The 22,978-nt window shown below is 42.3% G+C and overlaps 1 protein-coding gene across 1 annotated transcript in view; it reads left to right on the plus strand.

Annotated features, from left to right (window-relative positions):
* The window catches only part of LOC124555734 (melanization protease 1-like), a 55,117-nt gene extending 47,174 nt beyond the window's left edge, over positions 1-7,943 (plus strand). Inside the window, exon 8 of the mRNA XM_047129799.1 lies at positions 7,633-7,943. Coding sequence (XP_046985755.1) covers positions 7,633-7,943 — 311 coding nt within the window. The remainder of the gene's footprint in view (positions 1-7,632) is intronic.
* Positions 7,944-22,978: the final 15,035 nt, after the last annotated feature.

Genomic DNA, 22,978 nt, shown 5'->3' on the forward strand with positions numbered 1-22,978 from the left:
AATACATGCAAGAAAACAACGAGTCAGCAAATAGAAACGAGCACCTCAGCAAGCTATAACACAAGAGAAGCAAGCAAACTCATCGTCCAAGTTGATTATTTCGATCGTCACTGAATTATCCTCGACGCCACTGTAGTAATCTCATTGCCACTGTAGTATCCTCGTCGCTACTTTAAAGTCTTCTACTGTAGGAAGAAAGGGAGAGGATGCTATTATGAGTGGTCGGTATCCTCTTTCTGCAACACAAATGCACATGTGTATTAACACGTTCTTTATTTACATGAACAGATAGCTGCTACTTAACTTGGATAGAGTGTAGTGTTGTGGTACAAGCTCATCCGTAATAGTCCTCTTTCAGACAATATAGGCAATCTGTCTATAATCTGACACTATGTACTGTTGTAGACTGCAATAACTATACCCGCTCCGCAAGTGGACTGACAGATGCCAAACCAGAGAGCGAGTCAGTGCGTCAGTGGCTAAGCCAGTGAGCCAGTACAGTGAGTTAGTGCCAGAAGCCCTCCAGTCAGCGGCGGTGGTCTAAATACTTGCTGTCGAGAGGGCGTTGTGATACTTGCAGTTGTGTGTGTCCTTGGCCTCTCCCCTGATAGACGTGCTTCATCCAGCGCCTACTATCGATCTTCGCGCAAAAATTTTGCTGACCGGTGTGCTGGCGACAGCTTACGCCAGCACAAGGAGAAAATACAGAAAGGCAGGGAACGAAGCAGACGAAAGGGAATAAAAAGCCTAAAAATGAAATTGACAGAATTGCCAAATGTGTAAGCAAGAATGGTTTGAGGACAAATGTAAGGATGTAGAAGTACATATAAATGGGGGAAAGACAGACACTGCTTATAGGAAAATTAATGAGACGTTGGAGAAGAGAAAAGCAGATGTATGAATATCTAGATCTCAGATGGAAAACCAGTAAATATCGTGTGACTAAAGCCTCCCGTCGGGTAGACCGTTCGCCGGTTGCAAGTCTTTCGATTTGACCCCACTTCGTCGACTTGCGCGTCGATAGGGATGAAATGTTGATGATTAGGAGAACACAACACCCAGTCCCTGAGCGGAGAAAACCTCCGACCCCGCCGGGAATCGGACCCGGGCCCTTAGGATTAACATTCTGTCGCACTGACCACTCAGTTACCGGGGGCGGACGGAAAAAACAGTGATAAGCAAAGAAGGGAAAGCTCAATGTTGGAAGCAGTATATAGAGGGTTGTACAAGGAAAATGACTTCAGGGCGGTATAACAAAAAGGGAAGAGGAACTAGACGACAAGACAGGAGGCAAGATGCTAGAAGAAAGTACGAGAGCAGTGAAAGACCTAGGCCAAAACAAGGCCCCTGGAGTAGATGACACTCTGTCAGAACTGCTGATAGTTTTGTCAAGGCTGGCTTTCCAAAGACTATCCCATCTTGTGTGCATGATATATGACACAGGCGAAACGCTTTGACTTCAAGAAGAATGTAATAACTTCAGTTCCAAAGGAAGGAAGTACTGACAGGTGTGAATGTTATCAAACTATCAGTTTAATAAGTTACGACTGCAAAACATTAACAGGAATTTTTACAAAAAGGCCGACCGGTGTGCCGAGTGGCTCTAGGCGCTTCAGTTTGGAACCGCGCGACCGCTACGGTCGCAGGTTCGAATCCTGCCTCGGGCATGGATGTGTGTGATGTCCTTAGGTTAGTTAGGTTTAAGTAGTTCTAAGTTCTAGGTGACTGATGACCTCCAATGCTAAGTCCCATAGTGCTCAGGCCGTCTTTTTTTTTTTTTTTTACAAGAAAACCTGAGAAACTAGTAGAAGTTAACCTCAGAGTAGATAAATCAGTTCAGAATCTGGAGAAGAATTAGGAACACGCGAGACCATACTGACCCTGTGTCTTACCTTCGAATACAGGTTAAGGAGAGGTGAACCTACGTTCATAGCATTTGCAGATTTGGAGAAAGCTTTTGACAATGTCGAATGGAATACACAGTTTAAAATTCGGAAGATGGCAGGACTAAAATACAGGGAGCGGGGAGCCATACACAGGTACAGAAAGGAGATGGCAGTTATGAGTTGAGGGGCATGAAAGGGAAGCATTGCTTCAGAAGGAACTGAGACATGGTTGTTGTGTGTTTCCAAGCGTTTTTCAGTCTGTACACTGAGCAAGCAGTAAATGAATCCAAGGAGAAATTTGGAGAGCGAACTAAAGTTCAGAGAGAGAAATAAGGAATTTCAGGTTATCTGATGATATTGTCATTCTGAGACAGAGCAATTGGATGGAGCGTGGCAGTGTTTTAAAAGGAGGATATAAGTTGAAGCTGAAGGGACTAGATCTGGAAATGAGACAGTAAGAGTAGTAAATTTGTTTTACTATTTGGGGAGTGAAAAGATATAAAATGTAGAATGGAAGTGGCAAGAAAAGCTTTTCTGAAGAAGAGACTTGTGAACATCTAAAACAATTTTAACTGTTAGGAAGTCTTTTCTGAAGGTATTTATCTGGAGAGTAGTATGGAAGTGAAATATGGAAGATCAACGGTTTGGACAAGAAGAGAATAGAAATGTATGAATGTCGTGCTACAGAAGAATGATGAAGTTTAGATGGCTTCATAATATAAAAATCGAGGAATAACTTAAAAGAATTGGTAAGAAAAGAAAAGTGTGGCATAGCTTGACGAAAAGATAGGATTTGTTGATAGGACACATTCTGAGAAATGAAGGTAACATAATTTAGTACTGGAGGGTAGTGTGGTGAGCAAAAATTGAAGAGGAAGACCAAGAGATGAATACGATAAGCAGGCTCAAAGGAATCTGGTTTGCAGTAGTTATTCAGAGATGAAGAGGCTTGCACAGGATAGAGTAACAAGGAGAGCTGCATCAAACTAATCTTTAGACTGAAGACAGCAGCAAGTCTTTGGTAGACAGTGCGGTGAAATTAGAGGGAGTGCAGATAAATAATGTCTCTGAATTTTTATGTGAAAACTCTTCAATCTATTTAAATAAAAAATGTTATTAACATATTACATCTTTATTCTTCAAGTCTATATATTTATTTGTCAATTTAGTGCTCTGGCGACGAACACATTTCGCCCAACAAGAGACCAGTTTGTTGACCCAGTCACGGTAGAATATTTAAGTTTTTGATGGAGTCACAACCTTTGCTTGCGCGGATTTATCAAGTGAAACCCTAGAAGGCGTTCTTTACGATTTCTAAACAAATGAAAATCAGATGGTGTCAAGTCGGAACTGTATGGAAGACGATCAGTGAAACTGAAGCCAAGGCGTCTGACTGTTGCATATGTCGCAGTGCTCGTGCGTGGCGTGGCTTTGTCATGCTGAAGGGACATGTGTAAAAGAATAGTTCGAATTCGTCCTTCCAGTTTTCTGAGCTGTTTATCACGCACTGACACAGTTTCGCTACCCCCCCCCCCCCCTCATGTTACGCCTTACACTTCAGAGCCCTGTAGCGCCTGAGGGCTGCAAATATGTAGACATCAAGAACAAAAATGTGTGATGTTAATAATCTTTGGTTTATTTCGAAAGCTTTCGAATTATAAGTTCGGAGGCATTGTTTTTCAGCAAGGCTTTGTACATCTTTTCACTGGACCCGAAATCACTTGGACAATAAAACAAAAAGTCTGGAAGAGTTTTTTTATAATCAAGCTGTTTCGTAAAGTAATTGAAGCATTTGTGGTAACTTCTACACATCGTCAGGAATAGCCTTTTCGTGCACTGAGACTTTTTGTATTTCTTTTTAAGCTTAGTTGGTTGCACTCTGTCTCTTGTCGTTCTTACGTTTAGGTAACAGTTCTTCTATGCTGTGCAGTATGATACATAATATATTAATGTCAGAGTACGTAGCAGATGAAGCTCAGTCACACAGAACCACTGCTTTCCACGTGAGTTGCGACGTGGAGTAGCTGCGCGGTCTTTGGCGCCTTGCCACGGTTCGCGCAGCTATCCCGTCGGAGGTTCGAGTCCACTCTCTGGCATGGGTGTGTGTGTTGTCCTTAGCGTAAGTTAGTTTAAGTCATATTAAGTAGTGTGTAAGCCTAGGGACCGGTGACCTCAGCAGTTTGGTCCCATCAGAACTTACCATAAATTTCGAAATTTTTCCATGTGACTGGTACATTGTGGGTGTAAAGCAATGGTTATACGTCACATTATTACCTAAAGTCAGTTCTTCCAAGGAAGATGAGGCAATCGAAACAGCTAGTGGGGTGGTACAATCTACGATGTCACACTCTGTGCACACTTAATCAGAAACACCGATGTGCTGGTTTGGTTGCGTAGGTGCACTTTATTTAATACCGTGGAAATCACCTTGTCTTTCCAAAGTTGTTTGTGACACAGCTATAAGTAACACACACATTAATCTAAGTAGTTCGTAGCTTAAGATTTTTGCTAAACATCGCCACTGTATGTTTTATGCAATGTCGTTACTGCTGTTCAAGAGAAAGTATTCTTCATGCATGCAAAGGGTCGCAAGAACATTTGATTAGTTCAGGACTAAATAAAAGAAAATCAACTACTAACCAGTTTCTTCCGTTTTATTATTGTATTATTAAAAATCAGCAAGATACATAAATTTCCCTAAAGACTGATTCCTGCTGTCTTGGAGAACTAACGGAGGACAGGGACCCATGTCCGGAAAGTCATCTAACGATGCTATAGAGTAAAGAGCATCCAAACCATAGGGGACAACGGCTACTTCTAAACGTCCCTTTCGACTACAAAGGAGAATTCTTATGCTCTACAGTATTGTGACGGGCGTAGGCGCGATTGTTGCGATCCGACGACTTCAATACTGACAGTCCCATCGTGAGGAATCCCATTAAGTAAACGTAAACTTGGTCCATAGTAGGCTGCAATGAGATGTTCATTTAATCGTGGGATAAGCTAATTTCGACTAAGCGTCATTGTCAAGCACAATTGTAATATTTGTATTTCATGTCATTTTCAAATTGTCTTAATTACAAGTACGAAGTAGCCATTTTCCCTTTATTTTAACATCGTATTCAGAAGTTTGCTCTATGTGCAACAACATGTTGTTGTACATAGAGAGAACTTCTGAATACGATGTTAGAAGGTGTCCCTGTAGTACGGATCCTTTCGTAAAATGACGGAATATGACTATTTCTTACTTGTAATTAAGTGTGATTTGAAAATAACATGAAACACAGATGTTACAAATGTGCTTGACAATGACGTTTAATCGAAATTAGCTAACCGCACCATTAAATAAACATCGCATTACAGCCTGCTACGGGCCATGTTTACGATTACTAAGCTTGTGGAAGCTGTGGATCACCACAAAGATAAAATTTTAAGTTCCGTTTAGGTCTGTTAGGGCACAAACATACAATAGCTGCAGAATAGGTGGGACAGCGCGAGGTGTTCATCCCTGTTCTGTAGCGACATTAGACGCTCCAGGCATGGTTTCTTATCCCCAAAGCACTCCTCAAGACACACTTCACAACCTGTCGAAGGTGGTTGGTGTCGTTTCGTTACACCCTGTCTGTATATTCGCTCCTCACAACACCACAGCAACTTTTAGAAGTATATTACAGTTTTTGAATCACGGTCCTATGTTAAATCAAGCTTTCCAATGACACAACTCAAACTGTACCACGTCCTTCGAATGCAGATTAATGTTGATAGTAGAAGAGTGTAATGACAACTAATTTCTCAGGCATAGTATAACAGAGAGTTGCCGGAACACTAAGTTACGTCTGAACGGAGCGTTAATGTCTGCCTCTGCATCTATACTCCGGAAACCACTGTAAAGCATATAACAAAGGTATTTTGCATTGTACCTCCAATTAACGTTTCCTCCCTCTCCATCTGTGTTGGAGCTCAGGAAGGATGACTGGCTACGTAGCTCTGTGCGGTCTATAGTTGAGCTAAACTTGCCTTTCCTGTGCAACGGTAACGGTACGTAGGAGGCTGTAGCGTATTCTCAGATTTCTCAGTTAATACGGATTCTTGAAACTACGTTAGCAAACTTTAGCGGGAGAGTTGTTTATCTTCAAGCGCCTGTCAGTTGAGGTTTTTCGGCATTCTCAATATTCACTGCCTAGGCCAAACAGACCTGTCCCGTTACGTGCTACCCTTCTTTGTATACGTCCAGTATCCTCTGTTCTATTTCCTGTGGATGCAGTATTGTTGAACAGTAATGGAAGAAGGGTTGAGTGAGTTATTTATAACTAATTTCTTTTGTAGACCCCACAAACTGTTACACCCAGTTTTAAGATGACTGGTTGTTGTTGTGACTCAATGATATTACTGTGCAGAGATACACATTTTATGCTTTCTCAGTCGCACATTTAAAGCAAATTGATAATCCTTACACCAAACTGAAATCTTATTAAGAATCTGCGAGGACGTTTGAAAGGTTCTGTGACAGCACATCTGATTATTTAGTGGAAACTACACAGTACTGCTTCTAGGCAGTTGCCTGTGATTGTAAAGTGCATGGCGTAGGTTATCTTGTACCGCTAGTAGTCGTTCGCTTTCCTGTTCCTTTCACAAATGGAGCAATGGAGAAACGACTGTCTGTGCCTTCATACGAGCCATGACTTCTCATTTTCTCTTCGCGGTCCGTATTCGAAATCTAAACTGACTTCAGTAGACTAGAACTGAAGTCAGCAGCAAATGCCGGGTCTCCAAACTGTCTGAATGGTGCTTCGTGAAAGGAACATCGTCTGCCCACCAGGGATTGGTGTATGAGTTCACAGAGCATGTCTGTAACGCATCTTTATCGAACCTCCTGGTAACAAATCTAGCAGAACGCTGAATTGCTTGAATATGTTTTCTTTAATTTGACCTGATGTAGATCCCAAATACTCAAGCAATACTCAAGAATCGGTCACACAAATATTGTATTCTCGGTCTCCTTTGTAGATCAGTTACGCTTTCATCTAATTTTCCCAGTAAAGCAAAAAGGACCATTCACCTTCCCTGCTACTGACGTGAGGTCTCTATTCTATTTCATGCTGTTTTGCAACGCCAAGACATTTAATCGACGTAACTGCTTTAAGCAGCACACCACTGATACTACAGGTTTGTTTTTCTTACTTATCCACATTAACTCACATTTTTCCTACAATTAGAACCAGGTACAATTCGAGACACCAAATAGACATTCTGTCTCACTTATCCTGAATCGCCCAACAGTCACTCGATGTCGACACTTTCCCTTATGCTACAGCATTATCTGCGAACAGCCCCAGACACCTGCTCATTGTGTTATTCAGTCTGGTCCTGTCGCAATTTCCAGTGGGCTCTCTTGACAGTAACCTTGTCTTTGACGAACACTCACATCCAGGACCCTGTGCTAGGTTATATTATGTAAGTATCTGAGCCACTCACGTATCTAGGAACCAATTCTGTTTGCTTGGACGTTCTTTAATGGTGTGCAGTTGGGCACTGTATCAGATGCTTTCAGGAATTCCTGGAATATGGAATCTCCCTGTTGCCCTTCAGCTACGGTTCACAGGATATTGTGTGGGAACAGGGCCAGCTGAGTTTCGCATAAGTGATGCTTTTAAATTCGTGTTGATTTATCAAAAGACGTTTCAGTGTCTCAAGGAAGTCTCTTATATGTCCATGTTTTGGTTAAAAAGTACATGTTGGTTTACAGGTTATATCACCCCAGTGAAGCTGTATATACAACAGCCGGTGGTGGACGAGCAGACTTGCCAGCAGAGGTACTCGCGCTGGAACCAGCACATCATGCCATCTCACATATGCGCCGGCAGCAAGGAAGGCAACAACTCCTGCTACGGCAGAAGTGGCAGCCCACTCATGGCCTTCGAGGGCCAACCGCCCAGTGGTTTCCTCATCGGCGTTGTCTCGTTTGGCCCCACAGCGTGCATCAAAGTGGACGCTCCCACTGTCTACACCCGTGTCTCGTCCTTCCTCACCTGGATACTTGACAACATTAGACCTTAATGTCACACACACGTCACACACCACACCACATTATACCATACAACACATCATGTTGGCCTGTCGTCATGTGCATCGTTTGAGTGGATGCATACAGAAGAGTCTATCAACTCTCAAGATACTAATTTTCGCCTCAGCGATATTGCAAATGAAGAGATGTTAACTCAAAGTATGATCTCCTGTCGCGCTGTTTCTCACCATTTCCTTTAAGAAATTCATAGCTCCATTTTTAAATTTCCGCTCATTGGTATCGTTATATCTAATTTCATTCTTAAACTTTTCTTTTTTGTAGATTTTTGCCTACAACACACAACATTTACAACAAATTACCACTAGAGGAAGAAAAATGAAATACATTTGCTATGTTATCTACATGTGTTGAGTGGACTGAGATGATGATTATGACAGAGATGTTTATCTGTAACTTTTTATGAAATGAATTCTGTGAAAAATAAAATTTGTTAAATTTCTGATAACTCCAAAACAGGAGTTTTAGTGCCAACTCAGACGCCAGAGCTTGAAAGCAGTAATCTAGAGGAACAAGTGGTTCAATGTAAATGAATACTGTAGCGCCGAAATTATTGCTGTATCACCTGGCACAACACACTATTCTATTCAGTAATACAGCTAAGTTGTCCTTGTTTCTTCTGCCTCATCAAGTTCCAGTTTCAAGAATTTAGTTTGATCTAGTTGTTCAGACTCAGGTTTGACATCACCAAAGACTGGATTGCTTTGATCATATTTTTGTAGCTCATGATCTCAGAAAAGATGTTTATTTGCGATACTTTACTAATAATGTAGGCTACACAACTTTTTGGGTCATTTCCAGAATGTAAATTCTCTTATTTCCTGTGATACTATTTGGTGGTGGCATGTGTGGATGCGTTCTCAATCAGGCAAAGTAATTTTGAGCGTTAAAACCATGCTGTGTGTTCAGAGAATTTTACTAATTGTAATCTACTTCGTTGCCCTTGTACATCGCGGCACTAATCTCTATCATAATTTATACAGGGTGTTACAAAAAGGTACTGCCAAACTTTCAGGAAACATTCCTCACACACAAATAAAGAAAATATGTTACGTGGACATGTGTCCGAAAACGCTTACTTTCCATGTTAGAGCTCATTTTATTACTTCTCTTCAAATCACATTAATCATGGAATGGAAACACACAGCAACAGAACGCACCAGCGTGACTTCAAACACTTTGTTACAGGAAATGTTCAAAATGTCCTCCGTTAGCGAGGATATATGCATCCACCCTCCGTCGCATGGAATCCCTGATGCGCTGATGCAGCCCTGGAGAATGGCGTATTGTATCACAGTCGTCCACAATACAAGCACGAAGAGTCTCTACATTTGGTACCGGGGTTGCGTAGACAAGAGCTTTCAAATGCCCCCATAAATGAAAGTCAAGAGGGTTGAGGTCAGGAGAGCGTGGAGGCCATGGAATTGGTCCGCCTCTACCAATCCATCGCTCACCGAATCTGTTGTTGGGAAGCGTACGAACACTTCGACTGAAATGTGCAGGAGCTCCATCGTGCATGAACCACATGTTGTGTCGTACTTGTAAAGGCACATGTTCTAGCAGCACAGGTAGAGTATCCCGTATGAAATCATGATAACTTGCTCCATTGAGCGTAGGTGGAAGAACATGGGGCCCAATCATCACCAACAATGCCTGCCCAAATGTTCACAGAGAATCTATGTTGATGACGTGATTGCACAACTGCGTGCGGATTCTCGTCAGCCCACACATGTTGATTGTGAAAAGTTACAATTTGATCACGTTGGAATGAAGCCTCATCCGTTGCACTGAAATGAGGATTGACACATTGTTGGATGAACCATTCGCAGAAGTGTACCCGTGAAGGCCAATCAGCTGCTGATAGTGCCTGCACACGCTGTACATGGTACGGAAACAACTGGTTCTCCCGTAGCACTCTCCATACAGTGACGTGGTCAACGTTACCTTGTACAGCAGCAACTTCTCTGACGCTGACATTAGGGTTATCGTCAACTGCACAAAGAATTGCCACGTCCATTGCAGGTGTCCTCGTCGTTTTAGGTCTTCCCAAGTCGCGAGTCATACGCTGGAATGTATCGTGCTCCCTAAGACGCCGATCAATTGCTTCGAACGTCTTCCTGTCGGGACACCTTCGTTCTGGAAATCTGTCTCGATACAAACGTACCGCGCCACGGCTATTGCCCCGTGCTAATCCATACATCAAATGGGCATCTGCCAACTCCGCATTTGTAAACATTGCACTGTCTGCAAAACCACGTTCGTGATGAACACTAACCTGTTGATGCTACTTACTGATGTGCTTGATGCTAGTACTGTAGAGCAAAGAGTCGCATGTCAACACAAGCACCGAAGTCAACATTACCTTCCTTCAATTGGGCCAACTGGCGGTGAATCGAGGAAGTACAGTACATACTGACGAAACTAAAATGAGCTCTAACATGGAAATTAAGCGTTTTCGGACACATGTCCACAGAACATCTTTTCTTTATTTGTGTGTGAGTAATGTTTCCTGAAAGTTTGGCCGTACCTTTTTGTAACAGCCTGTATACTGTATTTTTGTTACTCATAATTCATAAGTAGTCATTTGTAAATATATCTTCTTTCACTGCTCAAGTTCATGTAAAACATCATAGTCGAAGGAATGCCTGGTAACGGCTGATTTTAACTCTATATCCCAATCCACAAAAAATTTAAGATTGCTGTAGTGTATAAAAAGGATGTTTTCTAGTTAATTTCTTATGTAACGTAGTTAATCTCTTATGCAAAGTACCACTCGAGCTCCAACAGTTGCAGTTAACTAGTGTGTAACCTGTAAATTATGACTGCCTGTGAATAAAATGTGAAGCAGTTAACTTGACTCTAGTGTAGTAGCAGTGTAACATTTTTTCCATCTTTAGGGTTCTTGGGTTAAGGATTTTTTGCCAAGTATCTCCATTGTTCTTAAAGGGCAAGGAACTCAGTCACCTGAAAGCCAGTGCCACGTAGACAGTGCAGGCTTCGACTACTAATGTATCTACATTGTCGCAGTTAACATTTGTTACTGCCTGATGGGTCTTCTGATTCTGGAGAAATTATCAGCACATGTGAGGTGAAAATAAAACTTCTCAACTTGTCAAACAAACTTGCAGTAAATACAGATTTTGAAATATTTGACTATTCTGATATAATATTGAAGTACTCAGCAGCTTGTAAGTCTTTCTATTAATGTTTTATTCATACTGGTTTACAGTTCATGTTTTCAGATTCATATGTTGGTTGCCCGCATCTCGTGGTCGTGCGGTAGCGTTCTCGCTTCCCACGCCCGGGTTCCCGGGTTCGGTTCCCGGCGGGGTCAGGGATTTTCTCTGCCTCGTGATGGCTGGGTGTTGTGTGATGTCCTTAGGTTAGTTAGGTTTAAGTAGTTCTAAGTTCTAGGGGACTGATGACCTCAGTAGTTAAGTCCCATAGTGCTCAGAGCCATTTGAACCATATGTTGGTAATTTTTACAAACTGCATTCATAAACATATTAGCAATAAAGCCCTTTATTGTGCCACAAATATTTACATTTACTGAGTGATAAATTAGTATATGATACCCAATAAACCATATGTCCGATAATGCCATTGCACAATAGCCATCATCGTGACAAGTAACATGCATGCACGTCTGAAAGAACATCGCAATGTTCTTCTTAACAATATCGACACTGCAGTGTCGTATAAATTCATTTCATCTTAAAGTTGCAAGTAGGAATTCGTGGTTCAGCGGGGGCACCGATTTTAAAAATCATCAGCAGTGGAAAATACATGAATGCGACAGAAATTAGGCTTAGAGTAGTGTTCGAGAGAGAAGATGGCAACCCAAAGGTGTGCTGGGTACGTAACGGCAGCTTCAGCAGAGGACTCTCAAACGGCGGGGCAGGCTTCGGCAGCAACTATGGTTACTACTACGACATAGAGAACTTCAGCGTCAGCATCGACGACAGCTCCAACGTCGGCAGTATCCTTGACTTTCGGCTGAGGGATGGGAAAGGAAAAAGTGCAAGCGATGGACCGTGAGGTATAATCGGTGGACAAGCTAGGGAAGCCTGTGATACCGGACGATCGCTGCATCACGGTCTTCCGTCTGGATTACAATGTGGGCTTTGCGACTAGAATACGATTTTCCTTGCCGATAGTATGAACGTTCACTACAATCCGAAGAGAAGTTACGACGAAGGAAACACTAACGAGAATGAAAATATAAACTGAACATACAGTGGACATGGTGACTTTCGTAGTTAACCCTAAGTACACCTCTGTTCATTGTCAGTACTATACTACTTGATATGTGTAAACAATCCTGGACTCCCTCGAAGAGGTGTTGGCAATATTCTAGCAGAGGTAGTCAGTCATTATCATCTTCCCATGTATGTATGATTTTTGTAGTTCTATCATGTGGACGCCTGCAATGGGTACTTTTGATGTACAACATTCAGTTTGTGTTATAACGACTGTTCTCACAATGTGATCGACTCACGCAGATATTAATACATGGATATATCAAAGTCAGTTTCCACAGATTTCATCTGATTTGTAGACTGTGTCTTATTGTAAAATGTTGAATCAGCATTCTGACCAATACTGCACGTGACCTTCATCAGGATAATTATACAATGTGTTTAAAAATTGATGTCCGTAAATGTATGGAATGTGTTTCTGAACCACAACAGAATAAAAAGTCCATATGAACTTAGGTTCGAAAATCGTTCCTTAGTGAGTCGTAAAGGTTTCTAATAATTCACCAACATACGTTTACAAAAATTGCTGGAAGTGACCTACTCCTCCTTCGAGGCTCGCCCTGAGCCTATATTACACGCTTTGCCCACCGGTAATGAAAATTCCTGGAGTGCATCTTATTTGGTGAAATCAGTTTTAGATACACTCTATCAGAACATCAATATTAGGTAAAGAAGCTAATATACCAAGGATTTTAATGACCCCACGAGTAAAGATCCAATGTATTAAAATCTGAAATAGGTAGGGCAGGATATGCAGGAATTCCCCTCGATAAATATCGATTTGAAAACTGGTTATAAAAAATCACCAAACGTTTAAAATGAGATGGACCATTATTGTGCGTGAATCATATCCGTTAGATGATGTCAGGACGTAAATTACAAGTAAATGAAGCACTTCATTTCTGACCAATCGTTGGTATTTTATTCTAATTGTCGGAAGAAATCAGGAGCAATAAAATGATCATGAAAGATTTGCAACCCAAATATTGATGCTGAACAAAAGACTATTGAACTTAAAACAAATGCCAAGACCATCTGTAAAGAAGACTATAGTTAAAAATGCACGTTTGAGGTGCGTTGTAGAATCAGCGTTCATTGCAGGGAATTCATTGAGGAAGGAAGCAGGAAGGAAGACTGGGTTTAACGTCTCATCGACATCGAAGTGATTAAACACGGAGCAAAAAAAAATGGTTGAAATGGCTCTGAGCAGTATGGGGTTAACATCTGTGGTCATCAGTCCCCTAGAACTTAGAACTACTTAAACCTAGCTAACCTAAAGACATCACACACGTCCATGCCCGAGGCAGGATTCGACCCTGCGACCGTAGCACAGAGCAAAAGCTCAGACTGTGTCAAGAATGGGGAAGGAAATCGGCAGTGCCCTTTCAAAGGAACCATCCCAGCATTTGCCTGGAGTGATTTAGGAAAATCACGGGAAACCTACTTCTGGATGGCCGGACGCTGATTTGAACCGTCGTCCTCCCAAATGCGATACCAGTGTCCTAACAACTGCGCTATCTCGCTCGGAATTGATGAAGGATTATTGGACTATTGTTCATATTCACTCTTCGTAAACTTTTTCTGCCAGTAACGCACCACTACATTCACACCAATATGAACACACAGTACAATAAAATAGTCACAGCTGCTGGAGTGTTGTGTAACCGTTTTGCAGTAAGCCTTGGTGTACGTATCAATGCAAGTTACGTAACAGATTCGAGATTCAGGCACGTTCCGCTTTCCAGTAATAACTGCAGTTTTCGTTCCGATATATCTGATGTACCAACTTGCATTCTCGTAAAACAAACTGAGGAAACAGTCGTCGTGTTTTCAGTGGGTATGGGGAAGGTCCAACTAATGATCTTTTAAGTACTCCGTGTTATCGTTCTGTGTAACGTTCGTAGCTACAGCACACTCACGGAGGAAGAAAAAAATGGTTCAAATGGCTCTGAGCACTATGGGACTTAACAGCTGTGGTCATCAGTCCCCTAGAACTTAGAACTACTTAAACCTAACTAACCTAAGGACATCACACACATCCACGCCCGAGGCAGGATTCGAACCTGCGACCGTAGCACTCTCGCGGTTCCGGACTGAGCGCCTAGAACCGCGAGACCACCGCGGCCGGCACGGAGGAAGACACATGTATATTACTCAGAAATACGAAAACTGGAGGATCGATTTCCTTGCATTCTACACAATACTACGATACAGAATGAATGGATTACGTACTGCAGAAACACTCTGGCACTACAGGTTGTGTAATATTACTCTGGTAAAGCGACTTATGGATAAGCGACACATTCACGACAATCTGCGGTAACAGTATTGAGAAATGGACTACCAGACTGCTGGCTTCGCAGACTCCTCGCATGAGGCAGGTGCGTGCAATGTATCTCAGATGTGACTCCTGTCTACCACTAAAGAAACACGACGCGACTGTTCGCTGCACATGTGTCATCTCAGCAGTTAGAGAGAGGCTCCCACCACGTTAATTTACACCAGGAGATACATAGAACGTTAGTGTGTGGAGCGAACCTCATTTATTAAACTTCTGGAAATTTCGAGGTTAAGGCTGCAGTAAGGCAGCGTGGAAGTTCCATTTTGCTTTGGGTCTGAACTGTACTTTCCATAATCTTTCTTTCTGTCGTGCAACAGGCATTTCAGTCGGTGCTTTTAACAGACTTTCTGGAATTCAAGATGTCCTTACACCCTGTTACAGCTTGTACGGAATCTCTCTCAACGTTTCTTCCTTACGACTATTTTCGCGCCATGGACCCGTCGACGTCAGAGATGAGCAAAACGTGTTACTTGTAGTCGTACGGGCAGTAGTTTCAGAGAACTGTTCTATTTCCTTTCGTAAGTGGGCTAAAACGACGCCGGTAAATGCCACTGATATGACTACTGAGAGTTCATTTCCTTCGACTGGGATTCAGCGTCCCGTCAATGTACAAATTCATAGTTCACCTGTACGATAACTACATCGAAACGCCTTGTGGCGCTATTGACTGATGAGGGAAGATAATATACGGCAGCTTCTTCCAGACATGAAAAAGTTCCAAATATAAAAAGTATTATGGTAGACTGTTCACAAGTATGTAGATATAATCCCAGTCCTTTAATAAACACTTTTTTCTTTTGTGACATATTGTCCACACATAACGCATAATATCATTATTACACAAAAATGTTAAATGCTTATTACACCATCTTTTGCTAAGCTTGATTGTACACAATGTACGTTTTAGACTACCGATGATAAAGCTACAAATATTTTGTATTGGAACATTTCAGTTTAAGAAATATTCACAATGTTACAGTAACGTAACTATCGCGCACAACAAAATTCGTAACAGCTAATAACTGTTTATTTTAGGATATACATAACTCGTTTAAAATCCGTTATTCCCATCTTTCCAAAGGACGCATTACCTTCTCTGAAAATTGTATGTTTCAAAAGTTATTCACATTCACAATAATACTATTCTACAATATTCGAGCCTTAAAACGTAATTCTTCCCGTACTCAGTGTATGATTTAGTAGCCCTGATTTTTTCTATCTCAAAAAAGTACAATTTTTCTTGAATGATGTATTAATTTGCGAAATACTTAAATTATTAAATTCAAGTTTCCAGAAAATTCTTGGCAGGCAGAAACTTTCACATCAAAATATAGAATTATTATTTGTACTAATTTAGAGTACGTCCAACCACTTGTTAACCACAACGTCTCTGATTAATGTAAATATACATGCCTATAGTGTTTCAGTCTTCTATGTTGATATCTAAAACGTAATAACTTCGTATTTTAACGTTTTGTAATACGAGTATTTAGCCCTTGTGGTTCTTAAACACGCTTCATGGATTAAAGAAGGAATGAGCTGTTATCCGACATTCAATTCGCAAACTTCTATGTCAGTCGGCAACTAGCGTTCAAGAGGCGAAACTACTATTTTAGTGTGTGTGCGTCTCTATCAGTCAGAATTTCAGTTCATTAGTCGACATGTTTAATCATGAAGATAAATATAGTCAAAGGTATGTTATTTAAACATCTCATTAGTTGTGAACAGCCACGAATCAAATTTTTCTGGCCTGCTTATAGCCTATGTAAGCTGTTGACCTGCGTTATATGTCTAAGTTACTAAGTAGAAAACAGATCTTCGTGTGCCTAAAACAATAAATGGGAATTATGGGAAAAGTTTAATCGCTAGTGTTGTGTTGAATCATTATTAACTGTTTAAACCAACTAATATTAATCAAGAGGGATGAGGCAGAAGGTAACTTACAAGTCATAAAACGGGGCAGTTAAGTTTCAAGGTTCGTCTAACAAGTCTAATTTATGGCTAAAACCATGTATTTCGTTTTAGGATTTGTATCACTTGCACAAATCCTTTGTGATGAGGCTGACTCGTAGCCTCTCCGTGGTGCTTCTGCTGGATACTTTTTTCTTTATACTCTTTAAATGAAACAGCTGCATCACGAGGTCACTTTAAGCGTGCTCCTTTCTTGGGATTATGGTGTCGGAATCTGAACCAGCTCTTTAGCTATATTTCAAAACTGTGCGCTTCCTCATGATATCTAGACAGCATGAAATGGTGCCCTTGGACATAATGGGGGCGGGAGGGGGGGGGGGCATAAAAATGTGGAATCCCCACAAACACAAATTTTTACCATGCTTGATTGGTGAAGGAAAACAGTTGGCATTCAAGACAACTTTTAGCCGTTTCGAAATGGATACATACAACTGCGTTATGGTTTTCAAGGAAATCGTATACCTTTCATCCTGAAAAATGATGCTGGTTCAGGTAACTATGATAGAGGTTATTAGCAGTCACGAATCCTTCTCTGAAACCATAGTAAAAATGCAGAATAATATTGGGATCTGGTGACTGATGGACAGGAGACAAACGTTAATACATCCTCGTGATGACTAAACCAGTCCTGGACAATGGGAGCTGCGTGTATAGGGACGCTACTGCCTTGGAACACAGCCTCGCTATTGGGGAACAAATATTGGACGCGATGAGCCAAGAGGGTCACACAATTCTTGGCAGTAATGCGACCGTTCAGAGCAACCACGGCGCCCATGGAATACAGCGATATGGCTCCCCAATGCATCACCGAATCCCCACCATGTTTCACTCTTGGGATGTAAATTCGGCAAGAAGTTGGAAACAGTGTGCAACAGCAAGCCTACCAAATCACGTTCTTCCATTGGTCCATAGTACACTTTTTATGGCTTCAGCATCGGTTTTTTCCTGTTTCGGGAATTTGTATATGTCTAAGTTATCAACTAAAAACTGATTTCAGAGTTATGCATTTTTGTCGACTCCAGACTGTGCACCCGCATCCAGAAATTTATCTTGGTGACCAGCTACTTGAAGTCGTTGAAACTTTCGAATGCTTAGGTATTTTATTTGATCACAAGCTAACCTGGCTGCCGCATGTTCACCGGCTCAACGCGTGGCACGAAGAAGCTGAATGCTTTCAGTTTTCTTAGCCACTCTTCGTGGGACGCAAACCGCACAGTTCTTCTGAGATCACAAAGCGATGATTTTATAGCACATGGACTATGGATGTGTTGCCTATGGGTCGGCAGTATCGTCCGTACTGAGCATGCTGGATTCTGTTCACCACAATGGCGTGCAATTGGCAATGGGGGCCTTCCGTACAAGCCCTGTTGATAGCTAGTATCCCACCACTTTGGGTTAGACGATAGCACCTTCTCGAAAGTGCCTATTTGTCAGGTGCCTAACCATCCATGTCACTCAACTCTGTTCCACGACGAGCAGTTCACATTGTTTGTGCGTCGCCCAAAACTGGGAAGACTAGCTGGGATCCCGACTGATATTCTACTGAAGGACCTCCAACACCGTCCGTTAGTTTGCGTTCCTAGAGTTCCCCCTCGACACCCCCCGTGAGCTGTACCCTGCCCTGTGAGACTGGTGGACCACTTTTCTGGCCCCAAGAAGGATGCTGATCCTACCCTTCACTGACACCTATTTCTTTGAGTCCTTTACGATTATTTTAACTCAGTACGCATATACACAGGTGAATCGAAAGTCAATAACAGAATCGGTTACGCTTTTGCACCTGCAAGGAGACACGAGAAGCACTCTGTGCCAAGTGCGCGCAGACTACACACTGCAGAATTGGTTGTCATCTCTCGGGCTTTGCAGTATGTCAAATCCGAGGCCACGACCAACTTCATGATCTGTAGCGTTTCCACGAGTTACATAGAAGGCATAACCCTGTTGTAATGGGACATCCTCCTCTAACATTACCTTTCTTTAATATAAATAGCCGATACCAGGAATATTTTCGAATCTTAAATAGGTGTACATTAACTCCACTGTTTCACTAAAAGAATTTCATATGATTTTGTATATGATGTATTATATTTCAGGCTAAAAAGTGTAAATAGAAATTAATTTCTTATAATGGATATGTACTAACTCTGTATGTATATCTAAAGTCATTCTTCTTTTGGAAATACTTAAAACACCTGGCACTCGTAAAAATTCCTATTATTAATTACGCAATCTGGCGTTAACTATTAAATTTAATTATGGATTCATTTACAAAATAATGATATAACTTGGTGAACATTTTTATTTTCTCAAGAAGGTTTGTAAACACTTTTGTTGTGTAAACACTCTGGTTAAAATGGTTTAAATGGTTCTAAGCATTATGGGACTTAACATCTGAAATCATCAGTCCTCTAGACTTACAACTACTTAAACCAAACTAACCTAAGGACATCACACACATCCATGCCCGACGCAGGATTCGAACCTGCGATCGTACCAGCAGCACGGTTCCGGACTGAAACGCCTAGAACCGCTCAGCCACAGCGGCCGGCTAAACTCTCAGGTATATTGTTAGTACCGCAGAATGAGTAAGAGTAGTGGGCATGCATCTGATGGAATCGAACGTGTTTTAATGTTTGGAAATAACAACGTAAATTTCTGTTTTATGGAAGCGTAGAGTGTAAAGTCAGTGTGACATCGAAGAATGTTACATAATAAAAAATAATCAGCCTTAAGATTGTACCCTTAGACCTGACGAACTGCATCCCACAACGAGAAATGAAAATAAATGGAAAAAGTTATTTGTACATCTTACTCCTCTGGAAGTGTGTGAATCAAATCAATTATTTTGAAGATACTGAAAAACTACTGGTGATGTGTGGGTGGGTAAGATTACACTGTGCTATCCCAAAAATCTTTGGTCATAAAGGTCCAGGACCTGCTGGCTGGAAAGACAGTGCCTTCATCTTGATACTGAGCCACATAGCCATTCCAGGTAATGAACTTCCTGACCGTTTAGCTAAAGATACAACTGCAGCAGATGAACTTGTCGTCGGGACACGAGGCAAAGACTTAAGATTACAACTTAGATGAAATATTTTGAGACTCTGAGAATTGGAATGCCAGGCTACTACGGCCCAAAACTAGTAGAGAGCGGTTAAAGGGTCCACTGAGGTGTGGAATACATCTCGCTAGGCCTCTCGGGAAGATACCACTGTGTTGTGCCAACTACTCATCGGCCACACAAGAGTCGCCGACGAGTTCGCTCTGCGTCAAGAGGATCCTCCTCACTGCAGCTACGGTAGACTATTGACGATAGCGCATGTTCTTGTTGAGCATGCCCTGCTGGGCGATCTGCGACACGCTCTCACCCTTACATCTACATGGATACTCTGCAAATCACACTCAAGTGCCTGACAGAGGCATCTATCTCACTACCTCAGTGGTACAGAAACATAGCACAGGCAAATATAATCCATCTACAGAGACGGAGAGATTGTGGGGCACATTGCAGTTACGATACCATTGATGGCGATAGCAAACAGCATTACACTCAGAACCGATCCCAGAGGTACTCCAATGTCCTGTACATATTTGGTACTGAGAGATAAACCAATTCGGACCCGACAAAATCTGATAGTATGGATTTCTGGATAAAAAAAGTATAAACTGTTCTGGAAACCCAACTCCTGCTGTGTAGATAGGATGTAATGTCGGCAGGTGGTATCGTATGCCTACTGCAGGTCAAAGAATACAGCAATCAGATGATGTTGATGCGCTAAGGCATTGCGCTCTGCCGATTCCAAATGAACAAGGTGATCTGTGGTGGACCGGAAAGCCAGAAAGCCGCTTTGGAATCATGACATATGCTCTCTGGCTTCAAGGCAGAAGCAAAGACGGCGGTTGACCATTCGTTTGAATAGCTTACGTAGCCTATTCGTAAGAGAGATTGGTAGGCAGGTAGCTAAAATTTGTGGGTCGTTTCAAAGTTTCAGGACAGGAATAATAATACCTTCCCGTAACTGAGAGGGAATTTCTCCCCACCGCCAAATGTGATTAAGAAGTCAGAGGATGTATTTTACGCAGTTGCATATGAAGATGTTGTAACATTTGGTTGTGGATTTTGTTGGGTCCAGGGGCCGTATCGCGGTCCTCTGCCAAAGCGCTGTGAAGCTCCCTTTCAATAAAAGGCACATTATACGTTAGTGAGCAGTTATCGAGGTTCGTAATTACTGCAATTTAGCGAAGTGTGCCGCAAAACATTCGCAAGTACCATGGAATCAGTGCAGATGTTACCATTTCAAAGGATGCCAGAAACCGTCGTGTGTGGTGGATGGCCGCAAATGCACACACTTTAGTACATACTTGGGATAGTAGGGTGTAAGATCGTTGTTGAGACATATTGCTCCCAATACTCTTGCTACCTTTTCTTTCGCCCGCTGTATCTTGAATGCCATTAATATATCAATGGAGGGATGGCGCTTGTGCCGTTGAAGTGCCCTGCGACGTTCCCCGATAGCTGTGGCTATATCTTGAGACCATCATGGTACTGGCGGTCGGAGGGATGAGCCGGAGGAATAGGGTATCGTTGTTGCTGCAGCATAAATAATAGCATCAATAGTATTCTGTACCAGTTTGTCGATGTCCGCCACACAACTGGCTGCAAAAGTAACTGCAGAGGATAAAGCCTGCCAATCAGCTTTCCGAAGCGACCAACGTGGAGCATGTTCTATATGTCTGCGAGTAGAGAGGGAGAGAACAATAGGAAAATGGTCGCTATCGCAAAATCGCCATGGATGCGCCACTGCATCAGGGATAAGATACTAGGGCTGCAGACTGCGAGACCAATATCGGAAAACGTTGTGTGGGACACAATGAAATGGATTCCAGCTCCAGTGTTGAGTAGGCAGACGTCCTGTTCTGAAAGGAGGTGTTGTACTCGGCCTCTGTGAGACATGGTGTCGCCGCCCCACAGAGGATTTTGGGCATTGACGTCTCCCAAGTAAGAGGAATGGGGCAGGGAGCTGTGCGACTAAATGGAATAGCTAATGATAAAGGAAAGGTCCGTCTGGTAGAGGTATTGCGTATTGTCATCCAAGCTGACGAGTAGATCCTAACGACCACGGCTTCTAGTACGTTGGTATGGGGGACCTGCTCATTGAAAATATCAGAATGCATGAGGGTACAGATTCCACTGCACGTTCTCTCGACACATGCGATTGGTACAGTAGGGAGGTGTGCTGCTGTAAACCGTGTTTCCTGAAGCGCTATGCCAATTACCGACTAAGTAGCCACTAACTGACGCAGTTCGGTCAATTGGCGATAACAGCCACTACATTTCCATTCAAGGAGCGTTGGAGACAGGTCTGAGAAAGTGGTGAATGGAAAAGATAGGTGTGATTACTTCGCTACCAGGTCATAGTCGACTTGGTTGCGTTATCCATCATCCATGAGCGTAGGCTCGACTGATGCAGGGCTGGGAAGTGGAACATCCAAAGACACAGCAAGAAGTTTATCTTTCTGTTTATCCTACTGAGACATTGATCTATGTGAAGCTTTCATCATGTTATCTTCCGTGGAAGACGAACACCACACTTTTCTTCGGCCTGCAGCCTGTGGCTACTGGTCCTTGTCTTGAGAGAGAGCCACACTGACAGGTGTCCTCATCCCTGACGGGCAGAGAATGACTGGGCATCTGTGGTCGCACCGGTGGTTTGGGAACCACCAGTGCTATAGGTATAGAGGATGAGGGAGCTGACGTTCCCTCCTCTAACTGTGGGGCATGCCCTGGAATACAACTAGTGCCAGGAGGTGTCATGCAAGACTATGCCATCGTGTGAAGTGTGGACTGTGAGACGATAGTAGCAAAATTGGAGGCCAAATTAGTCGGATGAAGTCTTTCAAATTTTTTCATTGCGTCTTGATAAGAGGCGGTCGAGCGTTTTACACTCTTGAATTTTATTGTCCCTATTTAACACTGAGCATTGTGTGAATGAGGAGCATGCAGTTCTTGACAGTTGGCACATTGAGGGATTGGTCACAAAGACTGTCCCCATGATATGCCTGACCACATGCCCTACATATAACCTCATTAGATCAGCAGGAATACCTTTGGAGCTTGAAACATCTCATCAGGGGAGGAAAGTAAGGCGTGAAATCACAACTATAAACCATGACCTTAACCTTCTCAGGTAAAATGTTGCCATCGATTGCTAGGATGGATAGAAGCTCCAATGTGCACTTTATTATCCTTAGGTCCTTCTGGGTGCAGTGAACAAAATGGGCTCCATGCCACACCAGATTATTACGCAGCATGTCACCAGTTTGTGGCATTAGGTCCCGAATTCGAATTGAATTCTATTGAGCTTGTTCTGAGGAGAAATGGTGACTGGTATATATACAGGGTGTTACAAAAGGTACGGCCAGACTTTCAGGAAACATT

Source organism: Schistocerca americana, chromosome 1 (assembly GCF_021461395.2).
Source record: "Schistocerca americana isolate TAMUIC-IGC-003095 chromosome 1, iqSchAmer2.1, whole genome shotgun sequence".
NCBI lineage: Eukaryota > Metazoa > Arthropoda > Insecta > Orthoptera > Acrididae > Schistocerca > Schistocerca americana.